We start from the raw sequence: 18,267 nt of genomic DNA on the forward strand, positions 1-18,267 counted from the left end.
TTATGAAGTGAATGAATGTTATTGCTGTATGCATACCTGAGCCACCTTTCACGTTCTTAGATTTAAAATATTTCCACCTAACATGCTTTTGTTGATTTCAGTTTATCTTCTGAAAGCTATTGGTGAAGACATGATGATACAGTCCAAGAGCTAGATAAAATGGTTCTGTTTTAAAAAAGTAAATGTCTTGTTATTCATTCATTAGCATATCTTGTGTTGTTACTTTATTTCACGTCAAGCAATCTCTCTCAAACAAAGAAATATGGTCACGTTCCAAACCTTCATTGTAAGAAATGTCGCTCAGAAGACTTTGTACACGCTGTTTAACACTTGAATGTAATGAGAAAAAACAAACCCCGAAGAGCCTCACGAGCTTTCCAGTACACTCAGTGCGTCAATAATAAACACGATGAATAATTCACAACTCGCTGCGTTGCACCATTTTCACAAATTACAGTTTCGTGTTTCAGTGTGTCCGCATTTACAAAAGGAAACCTATGGAAAGGAATAACGGATACATGTTGGTAAGTGGAACAAAATTAGATCATAGTATAATATTCCGAAAATGTAAATCGTGTTTTTGGATTTTATTTCAAAAGGTTAAAGCTAAAGTATAACATCGTACATAACAGAAAAGGAAAGTAAATGGGTACAAATTGAACGGATATTTGCCGGAAATGAAGTAGAAAAATATAATGGATTGCTACATGGAAGGCATGAAAGTAAAAGTGGTTTAAGTGAGATTAATTTAGGCACTGCACACGCGGGGTTGTATACTAGTGTACAAGACAAGAAAAACAATGACACGACTTGAAGGTCAATCTGACATTATTCGACCTCCTTGTTTATTTAATGACCTAGGCTGAATATGGTATCATTTCTGGAAATTGTTGGAAGATACAGTGAAATGGGTAAATTCAATGCTGAAACTATCTGTTTTATGATTGACATTCGGCCCCGCTGTGCGGTCATAGTCATGCCGTTCTTATTGTTTCGTCACGTATACCGCGTAGCTACGTTGCCATATGCCTCGTAGATATGCAAGCTACTTTACCGTGGTGCAGTTTGAACGGAATGTTCTATTTTGTTTGAGACACATCAAAATATTACCTGACTAATGACGTTATTTTAGAATATTTTGGCCTCGTGAATGAGAGCCTTGTGCCCTTTAAACGTACTTCAGATTTTCTATCGCACTATATAGGTCACTTAGCGGGGCCCCACAAGGGTATGGTTGAAGTACGACATTATTAACTACCGAGAAAGAAAGGAAATGGCAAAACGAAAGAAAATGTCTTTAAATGATGCACAGAGAACCAAACTTAAAGAATTTCACTCTAACATGAACATAAATTAACAAAAATTGAAATGAAAAGGCATAATAGAAAATAAAAAATTACAGTGTAAATTCATAACATTGTTTATTATAAGATATTGTATAATTTTGAGAAATGTGGCGAAAAATTATCAGTTTAAATTTGTTGACTATGAAGTAGATCTACTACGAAGCGAAGCTGTCAGTTTTTAACGGTGTTGGGATGCAGGGGGATGACAATAAAAATTATTCTGTATATCAAATTCACCGCCTCCAGAACGTCTCTTCCCAAAAGAGTCCCCAACTTCATCGAATGCAGTCAAATAAAGCTTGCACATTATGACATTTTTGCAGAAAACTAAGTCTGTCAACTACGCTCAATGCTTGTATCCATGTGGATTAATGTAACATTATCATAACAATAATTAAATAACGTTTCACTTTAGAAAAATACCAAAAAGGACGCGAGCGAAACTTTGCGTGAAACATTAATCAACTCTCTCTCTCTCTCTCTCTCTCTCTCTCTCTCTCTCTATATATATATATATATATATATATATATATATATATATCGCATTTATATGTGTACCTTCTTTTGGACCTCCCCGTATGGCAACCCTATCGGTAACACACTGAATCACGTCCACGATCCAATTACACATACGACGACTTGTTTTATATGTTGCTGTAAAAAAAAGGGGGGTGGGGTGGGTAAACTGGTTTACTCGCTGGGGAATACATTACTGGGCGTTAAATCGATTTCATCCAGTCGAACACAGCAGCAAAGAGTCTTTTATTGACATAGAGATTAACGTGAACGCATGTCGAAGTCTACGCGCTATACCCATCCGAGACTACACGGTGAGGCATTACATGACCATATTACTTGTAGTCAGGGTGATCCGGGGGGAGGGGGCTACGGAGTGCTCGCCTTTACAGATAACTGCCATCTTATCTCAGGCTTCTTGCACATGTGGGTATGTAAGAAAGCTGCCAGATGCTTCCCGTGGGTCGGTGGTTCTTACCGGAGGTATTCACGGATACTTCCTCCACCAGTTATGCTGTCCGCCATAAATAGTCTATGTTGCGCTGAGAAAATGATGTTCAACACCAAAACAGAGACTTATAATCATGCCCTATTTTTAGACAGGATAACCTATGTAAGCCTCGACATCACCAGTTAAACGCGATGTTCAGCATTTTTCATCAAACGTAGTCTTAATTTCATAATTTTGAGACATTGTGAATTAGACGAAATAAATCCAATTCAAAGTGAAGTTATGAAACTTGATGAAACAGTTTTCCTTGAAGTGTAATTCTAATCTTATAGATGTTAATGTTTCTAAATAACTAAATAATGAAAACAGACACACTTCGCATTGTTTTGATTTATTTGCTCATAGACCATAAAATCCACTTCTGACTGCAAAGGATTTCTATGGAGCATATCATAGCAATTTATTTGAAGGAAATTAGTGTTAATTTATTTTCAGAGAATTCATTTTGCTCTGAAACTGCTGTGTTCTACGTTTTTGACAGTCTCCTCGTCATCCCACTTTGCATACACAGAAAGTGCAAAGGAGATATTATATCGGGAGAAAAACAACTTATTGTCGTGTACATTGATTATTATCTTCACGAAGTTTGGATACAATAAACTTCTATTTCTAGGATAATAGTGTCTTGCGTCAAAGTATGTAAGATAGTTCAATACTGTGAGGAAACATCATTATGTTAACTTCGTGTTTGTCTGGTAAATAATTCGGCTTTATGGTTAACGCCATTTTGGGTATTTTGTTTCTTGCTGGGTTTTATGTTGTGGGGGGTGGGGAGCGTTCATAATTTCACGTTTCATGTCATTTTTTTTTTCTCAAAAAGTAAAACGCTATATTTTCAGCATTGGAATCTTCACATATGCACCAACAAATTTTTATTTATTTACATACTTCATTTACATGCTTTAATTATTTTGTTATTGATGCATATAGAATACTAATTATCAAAACAATGTCTTGGCCATGGATTTTCCACGCTGTACTATACAAAGTTACAAGGTAGGACTGCACTATTAAATTCATAATATATTTGTGTCATTTTTTACCAAATTCTTGCGCCTCAGCTCCAAGTTTAGATATACTATCAGTAAATTATACTGGTTAGGTCCCAACTTATATACAAGATATGATTAATAGTGTGTGTGATACAGTTTGATTGGCTCATTTAGTGCCCTGATACCTGTATTATGCATTACGTCACAGCTGTTTTAGTACAGATGCTTAACCTCGTTAGACATTTTTTTTCCAGTGAACGCATCTGGTGGAAGAAATGATGTTTAATCTGCTGGTCCTGGGTTTCACCGTCTTTGATGTTATTTTTCTTCGAATTGAACATGTCATTGGTACGTATGAGTAATGTCGTGCTAAAATGTCTACCCTTGCTGCAATCTCGACCGTATTATCTCAAAATGTTTAGATGACTCGTAACATTTTTGTGATCATGCCTTGTTTCGCCTATATTGCAATATTTTACACGGTCTTTTTCACCAATTAAGACAGACCAGTAGTCAAAACTATTCAGCATATGTATATATATATATATATATATATATATATATATATATATATATATATATATATATATATCCTGCTTTTTAATGTGCGATACTGTTAGTATAACAGACAGATAAACCGACTAGCAGAGAGAGAGAGAGAGAGAGAGAGAGAGAGAGAGAGAGATGGAGGATAACAATATTTGTATGGTGAGTAGCATTGGTACGTAAATAGTAATGATGATTTGGATCAGCTGTAAATAATTTTAAATGTTTGAAATACTTGCAAATGTAACTGAAAATTCACGGAGAGTTTGGTTCAAAAGATAGAAATCTGACCTTCGTCGGGCATACTTATAATCCAGATATGAATTTATGACCTTTATTCGGCAAATTTATTTTAAAAAATGCATACTAAGTCACATTAAGGACGTGTTAACTTTTAATATGAGTTATTATTATTATTATTATTATTATTGTTTCTCTTTGTTGGCATCCAGCTGCAACATTCTCGTGAAACTTTTCCAATGCTGCTATCCCCTCGGAAAAATATACCAGGATATATAAAACTTTAGTACTTAGTATCTTATCATGCAATGATTTTCGCTACGCATGGTTTCTCACCTTTGCCCTTAACTGCAATCAAGTCAAACCATTATCGTTCTCAGGACGATAAACATGCCCTTACATAGAATCCAGGAAAGAAAATCACAGCAAATGAAGTAACGGTAAAGTCACGGAATGAAGTCATAGTAAGTTGTTGTTGCTGTTGTTATAGGGTTTAACGCCATTTTTCAGCACAAGATAGGCTATACATGGCGGCCAGTATTAATGGTGGAGGAAGAACCGGGAAAACCCCGGAAAGAACCACCGACCCACGAGAAGCTACCGGCAAGCTTTCTCACATATCCACATTTGCCGAGCCTTGGACTCGAACCCACGCAGACAGAGGTGAGATGGCAGTGATCCGTGACGGACAGCGCTTTAGACCACTCGGCCACTCGGGGCCCCAACAAGTCATAGTAAGCAAAGTCACAAAAATATGTCTACATGTGTGTGTGTGTGTGTGTGTGTGTGTGTGTGTGTGTGTGTGTGATTTGGATTTTTAACGTAGCTTTAACAATTTTTCAGTCATATCGCTACGATGTCTGCAGTGTGGCAGTTTATAGTGATGTCTAGCACTGAGACAGGTTGCCTCACGTTCCACCCAGTCACATTATCCTGACACCAGGCCGACCAGTCCTAACACTAACCTCTTAATGCTGAACGCCAAGCGAGGCAGCTGCGAGTACCAATGTTTATAAGTCTTTGGCATTACTCGGCCGGGGTTCGACCCCGCGACTTCCCGCATCCGAGGCGGACACTCTAACCACTTCGGCCACTAGAGTGGTCAAAAAATATATGAAAAATAAAGGGAAAGTTACACAAAATTCATTAAATGTAACAATAACGCTAATTTATCTTAATTTTTTAAAATAAGTCTTTGGTATGACTTGGCCGGGGTTCGAAACCACGACCTCCCGCTTCCGAGGCGAACGCTCTAACCACTTCGGCCACTAGAGTGGTCAAAAATTATATAAAAAATAAATGCAAAGTTACAAAAAATTCATTAAATGTAACAATAATGCTAATTTATCTTAAATGTTTATTGAAAATAAATTTGTTTTAATAAAGTAGCATTATTATGTAAAACGTTGGTCCACAAAGTATAAAACCAATTTGAACAACTTCATAATTACAAACTGTGAATTTATTTATGTGATAGGTTATAATAAAAGCAAATAAACAGAAGTTGTTTATTCAGTAACCATAGAGCAGTTACTTGACCAGGCATAACCCATCATGTATTGATAGTATTTGTGTTGACAGTTACTTGACCAGGCATAACCCATCATGTATTGATAGTATTAGTGTTGACAGTTACTTGACCAGGCATAATCCATCATGTATTGATAGTATTAGTGTTGACAGTTACTTGACCAGGCATAACCCATGATGTATTGATAGTATTAGTGCTGACAGTTACTTGACCAGGCATAACCCATCATGTATTGATAGTATTAGTGTTGACAGTTACTTGACCAGGCATAACCCATGATGTATTGATAGTATTAGTGCTGACAGTTACTTGACCAGGCATAACCCATGATGTATTGATAGTACTTGTGCTGACAGTTACTTGACCAGGCATAACCCATGATGTATTGATAGTATTTGTGTTGACAGTTACTTGACCAGGCATAACCCATGATGTATTGATAGTATTTGTGTTGACAGTTACTTGACTAGGCATAACCCATGATGTATTGAAAGTATTTGTGTTAACAGTTACTTGACCAGGCATAACCCATCATGTATTGATAGTATTAGTGTTGACAGTTACTTGACCAGGCATAACCCATGATGTATTGATAGTATTTGTGTTGACAGTTACTTGACTAGGCATAACCCATGATGTATTGAAAGTATTTGTGTTAACAGTTACTTGACCAGGCATAACCCATCATGTATTGATAGTATTAGTGTTGACAGTTACTTGACCAGGCATAACCCATGGTGTATTGATAGTACTTGTGCTGACAGTTACTTGACCAGGCATAACCCATCATGTATTGATAGTATTTGTGTTGACAGTTACTTGACCAGGCATAACCCATGATGTATTGATAGTATTTGTGTTGACAGTTACTTGACCAGGCATAACCCATGATGTATTGATAGTACTTGTGCTGACAGTTACTTGACCAGGCATAACCCATGATGTATTGATAGTATTTGTGTTGACAGTTACTTGACTAGGCATAACCCATGATGTATTGAAAGTATTTGTGTTAACAGTTACTTGACCAGGCATAACCCATCATGTATTGATAGTATTAGTGTTGACAGTTACTTGACCAGGCATAACCCATGATGTATTGATAGTATTTGTGTTGACAGTTACTTGACTAGGCATAACCCATGATGTATTGAAAGTATTTGTGTTAACAGTTACTTGACCAGGCATAACCCATCATGTATTGATAGTATTAGTGTTGACAGTTACTTGACCAGGCATAACCCATGGTGTATTGATAGTACTTGTGCTGACAGTTACTTGACCAGGCATAACCCATCATGTATTGATAGTATTTGTGTTGACAGTTACTTGACCAGGCATAACCCATGATGTATTGATAGTATTTGTGTTGACAGTTACTTGACCAGGCATAACCCATGATGTATTGATAGTACTTGTGCTGACAGTTACTTGACCAGGCATAACCCATGATGTATTGATAGTATTTGTGTTGACAGTTACTTGACCAGGCATAACCCATGATGTATTGATAGTACTTGTGCTGACAGTTACTTGACCAGGCATAACCCATGATGTATTGATAGTATTTGTGTTGACAGTTACTTGACCAGGCATAACCCATGATGTATTGATAGTACTTGTGCTGACAGTTACTTGACCAGGCATAACCCATGATGTATTGATAGTATTTGTGTTGACAGTTACTTGACCAGGCATAACCCATGATGTATTGATAGTATTAGTGTTGACAGTTACTTGACCAGGCATAACCCATGATGTATTGATAGTATTTGTGTTGACAGTTACTTGACCAGGCATAACCCATCATGTATTGATAGTATTTGTGTTGACAGTTACTTGACCAGGCATAACCCATGATGTATTGATAGTACTTGTGCTGACAGTTACTTGACCAGGCATAACCCATGATGTATTGATAGTATTTGTGTTGACAGTTACTTGACCAGGCATAACCCATGATGTATTGATAGTATTAGTGTTGACAGTTACTTGACCAGGCATAACCCATGATGTATTGATAGTATTAGTGCTGACAGTTACTTGACCAGGCATAACCCATCATGTATTGATAGTATTTGTGTTGACAGTTACTTGACCAGGCATAACCCATGATGTATTGATAGTATTTGTGTTGACAGTTACTTGACCAGGCATAACCCATCATGTATTGATAGTATTAGTGTTGACAGTTACTTGACCAGGCATAACCCATGATGTATTGATAGTATTTGTGTTGACAGTTACTTGACCAGGCATAACCCATCATGTATTGATAGTATTAGTGCTGACAGTTACTTGACCAGGCATAACCCATCATGTATTGATAGTATTTGTGTTGATATCGTAAAGAAAATTTAAATGGTAGTCATTTATTGATAGGATTTGTGTTGATATCGTAAAGCAAATTTAAATGGTAGTCATTTATTGATAGTATTTGTGTTGATATCGTAAAGAAAATTTAAATGGTAGTCATTTATTGATAGGATTTTGTGTTGATATCGTAACTTAAGATTAAATAGTAATCAATAATGTGTCTGTATTGCAATTAATGTTTTGAGTAGTACAAAAGGAAGTATAATAGCCGTTATTTGTTTGCGTTAAAATAAAGTTAACTGTTTTAACAAGCTTCATATATATATATATATATATATATATATATATATATAGAGAGAGAGAGAGAGAGAGAGAGAGAGAGAGAGAGAATTGTATATATTTTGTATTGGGGGTATGTTTTGACGTGCCTCGAAATGAAGTAATATATTTCTCTTCCCTTAAGCTTTTCCTACGGTTTTACCTTATCCAAAAGTAATTGATTATGATCTTTTTCCTGTTTCATTTTTGTCACTTTTTTTCCTGACCTATTTTAATTTGTAAAAGTGTGACGTTTTCTCCGTTTTCCTTTCAGAGATCCACTAATCTATGATTATTTCAATACAATTTCGATAGCACGAGGACAACACACACTAAACACGTGATCTAGCCCAGTTTAAGACCTATTTCACCTGTTGTTGTTGTTTTGTTTTATTTTTATTTATTTTTTCATTATTGAACTCGTTAGTTTTAGAGTATCCGTTCCATTCAAACATGTGACAGTTCAAGTTATCTCTCAGGCTCTTTTCTTAACTTTTTCTGTTTTTGCCGTAAGATGTATATTCCCTTGACAAAAAAACATGCGTACTTTCAAATGTAGGGATACTGTTTTCTTACTGCGCTTTATATGGCACTTTCCAGACAGTTACGTCAACAAACCAGTCTACTGTTTAAATATTACTTTGAAGTTCTCAGTTACATCAACAAATCAGTCTACTGTTTAAATATTACTTTGAAGTTCTCAGTTACATCAACAAATCAGTCTACTGTTTAAATATTACTTTGAAGTTCTGTTCAGGAATGACGTCTGTGTGTATTAATCAATATAACACTCATGTTAATGTAATAATATAATCTCTATTCTTAATACCCTGTTCCATTAAAACCCAGTCGTTGGGTGTTTGCATTTTGATACATAATCCATAAAAAAGTTAGAAACTTTTCTGGCTAAATTTAAGAGCACTGTTCTTTCATTGCTTCTGGCACAAAATGCTTTAGTTATGAATTAAACCATTGTAAATGAACTTGTTGATCTAGACGGATGCTTACAGTGGCGACTAGGCACCATATTGATCGGAACGTGATTTGCAAGATAACCTATATAACACTGATTTGGTATTGACTAATGAAACAGTTTGTTGCCTTAGGTATTCAACAATGTCCTTTAATCGCAATCTCTTTCATTATGGTCGGACTTTGAACTGTATGTCTTTCAAAACAAATTAAAGTCTGTTTGCAAAACTGAATTTCGATTGGCTGTGCTTTAAATACGTGGTGTTGAATAATAAACGTATCTTTGGTTTTAAATACGCGGTATTGGTTAAGGAAAGTATATTTCGTTTCAAACACGCAGCATTGATTAAGGAACGTATCTTTCGTTTCAAACACGCAACATTGATTAAGGAATGTATCTTTCGTTTCAAACACGCAGCTTTAATTAAGGAACGTATCTTTCGTTTCAAACACGCGGCATTGATTAAGGAACGTATCTTTCGTTTCAAACACGCGGCATTGATTAAGAAATATATAATTTATACTAGCAGATCAATTTTAAATCACATTATTGTTTATAATTTCTTAAACAAATTACATTTACCCGACAAGTTTATATTCAGTACAGTAACATGACTGATTATCGTACACTTTGTTTTATTTATAGCCAAAGTGGACGTAAGTCTGTATCGTATACAAACTAGGCATATGTTATGACAGTAAAAAAGGCATATTGTAAATTGTGTCATATATTTACTTCTATGTATTTTCAGCTTTGTCTTACAAAAGCGTCTCCACTAATGTCATCGAATGCGAACATAATGATGCCCGTCTAATTTGGGAATACGAACTCCAAGATGGGGAGTATGTCAAGGCCAAGACCTGGTACACTGGTGGGAACGGGGAGGAACGAAGAATTGCCTACTGGAACGATAAAGATAGTCTAACAATAGAATCGGAATACACAGGCCGAGTTACAATGATTGGGAATGACAGCCTCCTTCTGAGAGATGTAACAACCAGTGATGAAGGACTGTACACTTTGATTCTCAGCTTTCCACTCAGCTCAGTGGCAGACCCCAAGTTAACCCTGAACCTCACTATTTACAGTAAGTGAATGATGATTGTATGTATATTATCCCGCACATGATACACTCTAATCAAAGCTGACAATTAAATGAATTATACGTACATAATTACTTCTTTAGTACAAAGCATCAACATGTTTATCATCGTTGCTCGTTGAGTGAACACCTGAAAATACCGACACTTCATTATGGAAACATTTTGTGTCATTTCACTACAACATCATTTGATAATATAAAGGTGGAATGGTTTCAGTCGTGGTTATAGAAGACTGTACCATAAAACAACCATTGTGATTGAATTTTCATATGAGCTAGGTATCTAGTATCCCAAATTTCAGTTACACCTGATCGCACACACACATAATTAAAATAAAGTTCATTCAGAAACACCCCCCCCATAATATTTTTTTGAAAAGCGATTCATTGTTGAATTCATTTTTCAGTGAGCTTTAGCAAATCTTCCATCAGATGATCGAATATTTGAAAACGAAAGCACGATTTATTTCCCCAAAACGCTGAAGTAAATAAACATTGCAGTTGGACTGAAATGGTAACTTTTTCAAGACTTGTAAAATCTGCGTTACACAACAGCAATTAGGTACGATACAATTTGAAATCTGGGAATTAGTGAAATGACATCAATAAACTTGATGTTTGTAATAAAAATGACAGTATTGGAATATATTCCCTATTTTCCTGACTAATTAATAATATTCGATAAGAACAAAATGTGAAAGTAAACAACTGTACTTATCGATTTTTGTTTGTCGTAAAGGCTATCCCTTTGGTGTTTGTATTGCACTTTGTTTCCTGTACACTTATCTCCCCCCCCCCTACAATTCGACTCTAAATCGTCTGATATATATATATATATATATATATATATATATATATATATATATATATATATATTAGATAGATAGATTATCTTTTTCATTATTGAACTAGTTACATGGCACTTTGCAGCTGTGGCCTACCGAATATCGAGTGTTCACCTTATCCAATATTTAATTATGCTGTATTTCCAGCAATTACGAACGAGGTTTCCGATAATAACGATAATAATAACACCTTAAGAGAGTAGATTTACCACTCTTATTAGTATATATACAGTTATCATTTATATATAGTTAGGTCTGCTGTATTCCTTGTCTTTAGCTCAGTGGAGGAAACAAGTGGATAGGAAAGACATAGGAGCAGAAACGAAAGGCATGAATGACAATTTACTTTTCAACTGCTTAATTTACTCACTTTTATATCGGGTTTGTTTTTCCTCGATGGCCATGTCCTTTTTCGTTGTACTTTTATTTTTGAAAGTTTCCAGTGCTTTGCAAAGAAGTAATAAGGGATAATATTATATTTGCAGTTCCTCCCTTAAAAGAACCAGGCTGCTGTAGACCTGATATCAATGCTAGCAATTTCGAACTTCACGCTTTCTTACAACACTCTGACCAGGGATGTGGAAAACCATTACCGATACTGGCCTGGACAGTAACAAGAAATAAAAAGGTAATTTGTCTTGCAAAAAGTGTTGCCGGTTACTCAATTTAGGACTCATTTTCGTCTGTATATAAATATAGTAAAATCACTGGACTGAACAGTAGTTAGTAATTCATATGTAAATGTTGTTTCTTCACGTACGGAAGGGTTTTTAACTTACTTGGTTAGATTACTAAATTTGAATGAAATAAAACTTTGTTTTATTTCGTTATATCGATATTGTTAAATCAATATTCAGTTATTTTGCTAAAACATTTAAAACTTTTGTTTGAACTACGTCAACGTAATACACCTTTTCAAACTGCATATTCAACAGCCGGATAGACCCTGTCTACCTGAAGCACATGTAAAAATAATGGTGTAACTGTCTCTCTCAAAGTTTCTTTTCAAATTACCAGAAATATGGAAAATATCACAGTTTGCTTTTAAAGTGATTGCATGGAGGTAATTAACGTACATATTTATTGAAGGCCTCAGTTGCAATTTTTAAACACAGTGCTTATTTTTCATTAAACAAGATAATACTTCTACGGTCTTAAAATCTTGGAATTCCGTAACATTGTGTCCATATTACTTTCTGTATTTAGTATCAAACAGTGTTCTAATAATTAGAGAATACAACTGTTTTATCCCACTTAAATGTCTGACATTACTGATTCCATCTACATAAAAGGATCAATTGTATTGCTTTTCGCTATATGCAAGCTCTTTATTCCTTTTGACTACAGTTTATTTTTCTTCTTATAATTAGATTATAAATGACAGATTAATTCTTGGACAACATGACAAAGATGGAACGTATAAAGTTTGCGTGAGCGGTCCAGCTGTTGAAAGATGTTTTACTGGCGACAAGGACGTTCTCTGTAAACCCTATACAGTTGCAATAGAAAGATGTAAGAATAATACTAGTATTTTCTCAAGTGCTTGTGCCTGCAAAGGTTTCATGCTATATTGTAGCAGTTTATGTTATTTGTCATTTAAATGCTGAATATTTTTTTGATTGCATTAATTCAATAATTGTCTATGGACTTGACAAAAGATTACAACCATGCTCTTTATTTCTTTAAATCACAAGCATACATATATCCAGAAATCACAAAAGCGTGTTATCTATGCTGATGATAAGAATCAGGCACTTGCGGAAGGATTTTGAAAGACAACATGCGCTCCATCTAAGTGAACCATGGCATGAAAATGATATGAACGATTGTTAAATTTTGAGACTGTGTACAAGATCTGTATGACCTTTCTACATGGAATTATGGAAAATTGTGTGACATATTTAATTTTCTGTCAGCTGAATCTAGTTGAAGCGTCATGGCAGCTATCATAATGCATACTTACAGAGTAAAGGAAATATAGCTATAACAGTAAGGTGTGTGTGTGTGTGTGTGTGTGTGTGTGTGTGCACTTACAGAGTAAAGGAAATATAGCTATAGCAGTAAGGTGTGTGTGTGTGTGTGTGTGTGTGTGTGTGTGTGTGTGATTTGGATTTGTAACGTAGCCCTAACAAATTTTCAGTCATATCGCTACGATGTATGCAGTGTGGCAGTTTATAGTGATGCCTAGCACTGGGGCATCATGCAGCGGACATGCAGCATGATGTCCCACCCAGTCACATTATCCTGATACGAGGCCGACCAGTGCTAACACTAACCTCCTAATGCTGAGCGACAAGCGAGGCAGCTGTTAGTTCCATTGTTGTAAGTCTTTGGTATGACTCGGCCGGGGATAGAACCCACAATCTCCCGCATCCCTGGCGGACGCTCTAACCAATAGGCCACCGGAACGGTCTACAACAGTAAGGATTTCTTATCATGAAGTTCAAGTCGCCTTGAAGGCATAAAAGGTCAATGTTTCGCTGTATACTCCTATTTGTACCTGTGTGTTCGTCCTAAACTATTAAAAAAGTTACATATACGCATAAAAGACGCCCCAATCAGACCACAAAGGATGCATATATTATAAGTAGCGTATCTGTGACATTTGCTGTAACGATCTAAATCTTCTTCATCCCAGTCAACAGTGGAGTTCAAAACACAATGCCAAAAATCAGAAAGAGCTGAATCTCCGAAATATCTTTCTCGCCTACTCATAAGCAATATAAAAGCACGTTACAGTTCCCACATTGCCGTAAGAAAGATTCTTACATATAATCGCTGCATGCTCGAAAGGACACTTGCAACTTTGGGATGTTAATGCCCGGGTTTACAGAACATTCAAAGTCACGAAGATACTTTTGCGTATATTCATCCCTCGTCTAGATTAGTCTGCCAACATTGTATGACACACTTCCGGTAATTTGAAAGTGTCTATCTTGTTTGAATTGTCTCGTTCTATATTGATAGAAATGAGCCGAGTAGCACGTTGTTGTCAATGCTTGCAACAATTTATCATTTTTCTTCCATCAGGAATACAAGGACATCACGTTAAATATGTAATCAAATTGACTTTGTGATGACAAGCGAATGGTATTTGGTATTGGAATATATTATCTTGAATCAGATAATTGTTGGTAAACTTTGAGGGTATAGTGTGAGACTGACACTTCTGAATGTTCCGTATCTCATGGGGGCACAGCAATCCCTCTAGAAATCCCAGCTTGCTCCAAAAGCCCCTCTGCATCACTTTTCTGTTTGTTCTTTACCGATCTTTTTGTATCCATTACTATTACACGCAATGATGGTTTGCCTGCTATCTCAGCTACCACGATGGCAAGCGCAAAACACACATTGTCATGGTCGTTGTCGATTTTTGCTATATTTTGTTTTGAGAGTGGAGAGTTGATCCACGGATAACACTTATCAGATTCATATTCTGCCGCCTGAAGGAGGTAAAATGTGACCCGCACACATATTTCTTTTTCCATATGTGATATCGAATTCGGTGTTTGATTTCTTTGCCTGTCTTAATTCGTAACTGTTATTAGAAGTTGATAATTCTGCTAAATTCTATCCAGCTCAAAAAACGTAGAACCAATCAAATAACCACGCTCTCTACGGAGATTTCTTACGTACAATCTTTCAAGCTGGCTGTGTGAGTGTGTGTTGTGGTTTGGGATTTTCTGGAAGTCAGCTCGGGGCTTACATTGCCACGGTATTGTCTCTCTCGTTCATGATGATTGTGATGATGCATATTGATCAGCCATGTTTACTTGTTCAAACACGGCTCTCCATCTGTTACAAGACACATAATGTTAGCTTCGTCGCTTTGTTTTTGACTTCTTAATAACGTCTTATATTGGCTATATAAATATTTTCTTTCACCGGTCTTGTCATCTATTTTTAAGAAGCGAAGACGTATGTTGTTTAGAAGCTCAAATAGCATTTTCATCATTCTTTTTAATCCGTACTACTTAAACTAGGCAGAGATGACGTAGACGATGACATAAGGAGCAGGTTCAGATGTAGTTTTGAGTTTACTCTATTTGGAGAGACAAACCTATTTGGAGAAAAAAAATATGATAGGATAAATCATTTAAACAGTGAAGAAGTGTACGGATTGGGTAAAGAGATGTTATCCTTATAAACAATCTCTGGTGAACACACTACTCACTATAACGTCAATTTTAGGGCCAGTCCAGTATTCGGGAAGAAAGGTAATATAGATGATGTATTGGCAACTTCGTAATGTTGGTATTTGTCTCGTGAGTATGTGCGATTTTATATGCATGCATGTAAACAGAAACATCAAATACTAAACGTAATTTGTATATGTGATAATACATGAATGTATGAATATAAATAGACTCTACATCCTCCGTTTATTCCTGTGATTGTGTGTATAAGAAAAAATAATACCCACTTCCACTGCCTTTGTCTTTGTAATTGTATGGATTTGTGTCAGAACAGAAAATGAAAATCACACACACACACACACACACACACACCTGTTGCATGTGACATCATGTAATGTATATTAAATATACGAACTAGCCTTTCCACACCTATATGTGCCCCTAGATGATTGTCAGTAATGTGTGTATCGGTCCAAGCAAATGTTGGTCTATCACAATGTTGGATTGTTAAAATGCATGTGGTTTCCTATTGAAGAACATTGTTTGCTTGAATACGTTTTTCCGCCTTTGTGTCCTCCTTCAAGTGTAATACCCGTTCTCCACACGAATCTGTCACATTCCATTTTTCTTTATTCCAATTTGTGACCCTAATGTTAAATTCGTCTTCACCCCTCGCCCCCGTGTTAAATTTATATACCCGTAAAGTGCCATTCGTAATAAAAATTTCCCTCAGTTATATTTCCGTAACGTTAAATTCCCATACCATTCATACTGATATTTACCCACAAAACGCCCCCACCCCTAGGACCACATATATTATTCATGCTTCTTTTCCAGCATACAATAGATTTATCGTCTGAGCTGCATATACAAACAAACTATCCCATAACAGACACACAAAGGAACCGCTGTTCCATCCAGCCACTCAAATAGGTGCAAGTGCATACCCACGTGTAAAATGTACATGTATATGCATGGTCGTGGGACAAAAGTTGATCCAACTGAGTGGGTGACCGTGACAGATTTTGATCCAACATTTACAAATTCAAACGTCTATAACAGCGTACATTTCAGCCTATTTTCGTGAGATCTTTTTTTCCCCCTTACTATGCTGACGATTGAGTAGAGTATCCAAGAGATGAATGTTGTATAAATACACGTATTTAATTTACATTCATGATTTACTATAATTGCAGTAACAAAATCTTCTCCTTCGTACATTTCACCTATGGTGATTACAAATCACAGATTTAAATAGCTTACACATGTAAGACAAATTACGATTAATAGCTAATTCACACGAGGAGGATTTTAATTAGTGTTTTCACGAAATTACATGTTTACTTGGATTGATATGCATTGGTTGTCCAGGTTTATAACGAAAAGACGGTGACTCTCACGAACAGCTTTCTACATTGGTAATGGTTGCAAATACTTCTTTCAGCGCCTGAAAGACTTCAAGTAATTTCACTTCCAGCAGAAGCATGGGTCTGTATATCAGTCGGAATAATAGTGCTGGTGTTAGTTGTTGTCAAGTTAATCCTTGTCCATAGACGGGCACAGAGAGGAACCGCTAGGCTCAAAGAGGCAGAACGTAAGAATACAACTGACCTATCCTCGCATGCACACACACATACGCACACACAGGCATACGCACACACAGGTACACACACGTGCAAAGTATTTATGTCTATGCCTGAGTTTCTTAAGTGAAATCTGAACATGCCTATTAATCGGTACAATTCATGGCATCGAATCATAAAAAATCCTAAGGTTTGTATTATTATTATTATTATTATTATTATTAGTGTTGTTATTATTAGGAACTAATGACTGAAACAAGTCTACATATTGGGGCTTGATGCAGTTAAAATAGAGATCATAAACTTGGAACGTATGACCGAACATTAATCGCGACAGCCATTTTGCGTTGAAGGAACTGAAATAGCAATCAATTAGAGATATTTTTATTGAACGGGTATTTGTTTTCGCATACACAATCAGTCTTTTTACAAAATGGTAGTCAATAGGTTTAAAAGTGAAGATAAACACTTAAAACGAGATATACAATTTGGGTAACGCCACAGTTAGAATCTTGATGGACTAATTTACATTCAGAATTCTGCGCATTTTGTTTTGTGGTGATCTATATTAAAATAGATGAGTTATGAGTCTGTTTAATGTGACTTAAAATTTACATCGGCGCTAATTGTATTGAACTGAATGTGTGATCATGTATTGAGACTTATGATAATATTGATTATTTACTTTGTGAGTGATTAGGTAAAATTTACACATCGATAAATACCCAACCATGATCATTTAATCCTATAATGAAGGCTGTTTATTGACCCATGTTTTATAAAAAAAAAAGTTAATATTAGTAAATTTTATGACTTTATGCTTACATGTCTTATTTAAGATACAAACGACACTATTCTACATTCCTTGCGTTTTACGGATTTCTATTTTATACCAAGAAAAGACTTTATAACATGGACTGGTGTTGGAAATTGCAGAATAGCAACTTCATAATCCAGCTTAGATGTGAGTGCAGTCTTGCTACATGAAGAAATTTCAGCAGAATGAGTATTTCTTGTGAGCAAATTTGTCTTAAAATATCATCGTAAGGTCAACGTAGTGTTAGTATTCTCTTGCTGTCGAATTCGTACGTCAGCCTCCACTACGCATGTATAAATTGAACTGCAGTCTCTACGTCATTTTTTTTATATTCCTAACTGTATCTCAAATATTCAGAAGAAAAAATAAATATGAGATTTTAAATACTTTTAGTTATTTCTTTCTTTCTTTCTTTCTTTCTTTCTTTCTTTCTTTCTTTCTCCTTTCAAAATTGTACCTTGCCTTTGGTCATTGGTTTTCGGAGAGACGCCAGAG

The 18,267-nt window shown here is 35.8% G+C and overlaps 1 protein-coding gene across 1 annotated transcript in view; it reads left to right on the plus strand.

Annotated features, from left to right (window-relative positions):
- The first annotated feature begins 374 nt into the window (after positions 1-374).
- LOC149798655 (uncharacterized) overlaps positions 375-18,267 on the plus strand; it is a 29,181-nt gene continuing 11,288 nt past the window's right edge. The window contains exons 1-6 of the mRNA XM_089957500.1: positions 375-524; positions 3,620-3,713; positions 10,041-10,376; positions 11,722-11,864; positions 12,607-12,748; positions 16,817-16,966. Of these exons, the coding sequence (XP_089813626.1) occupies positions 3,641-3,713; positions 10,041-10,376; positions 11,722-11,864; positions 12,607-12,748; positions 16,817-16,966 (844 nt within the window). The 5' untranslated portion in view covers positions 375-524; positions 3,620-3,640. The remainder of the gene's footprint in view (positions 525-3,619; positions 3,714-10,040; positions 10,377-11,721; positions 11,865-12,606; positions 12,749-16,816; positions 16,967-18,267) is intronic.

This window comes from Sinohyriopsis cumingii, chromosome 5, assembly GCF_028554795.1.
Source record: "Sinohyriopsis cumingii isolate HCF-2022 chromosome 5, ASM2855479v2, whole genome shotgun sequence".
Taxonomy (NCBI): domain Eukaryota; kingdom Metazoa; phylum Mollusca; class Bivalvia; order Unionida; family Unionidae; genus Sinohyriopsis; species Sinohyriopsis cumingii.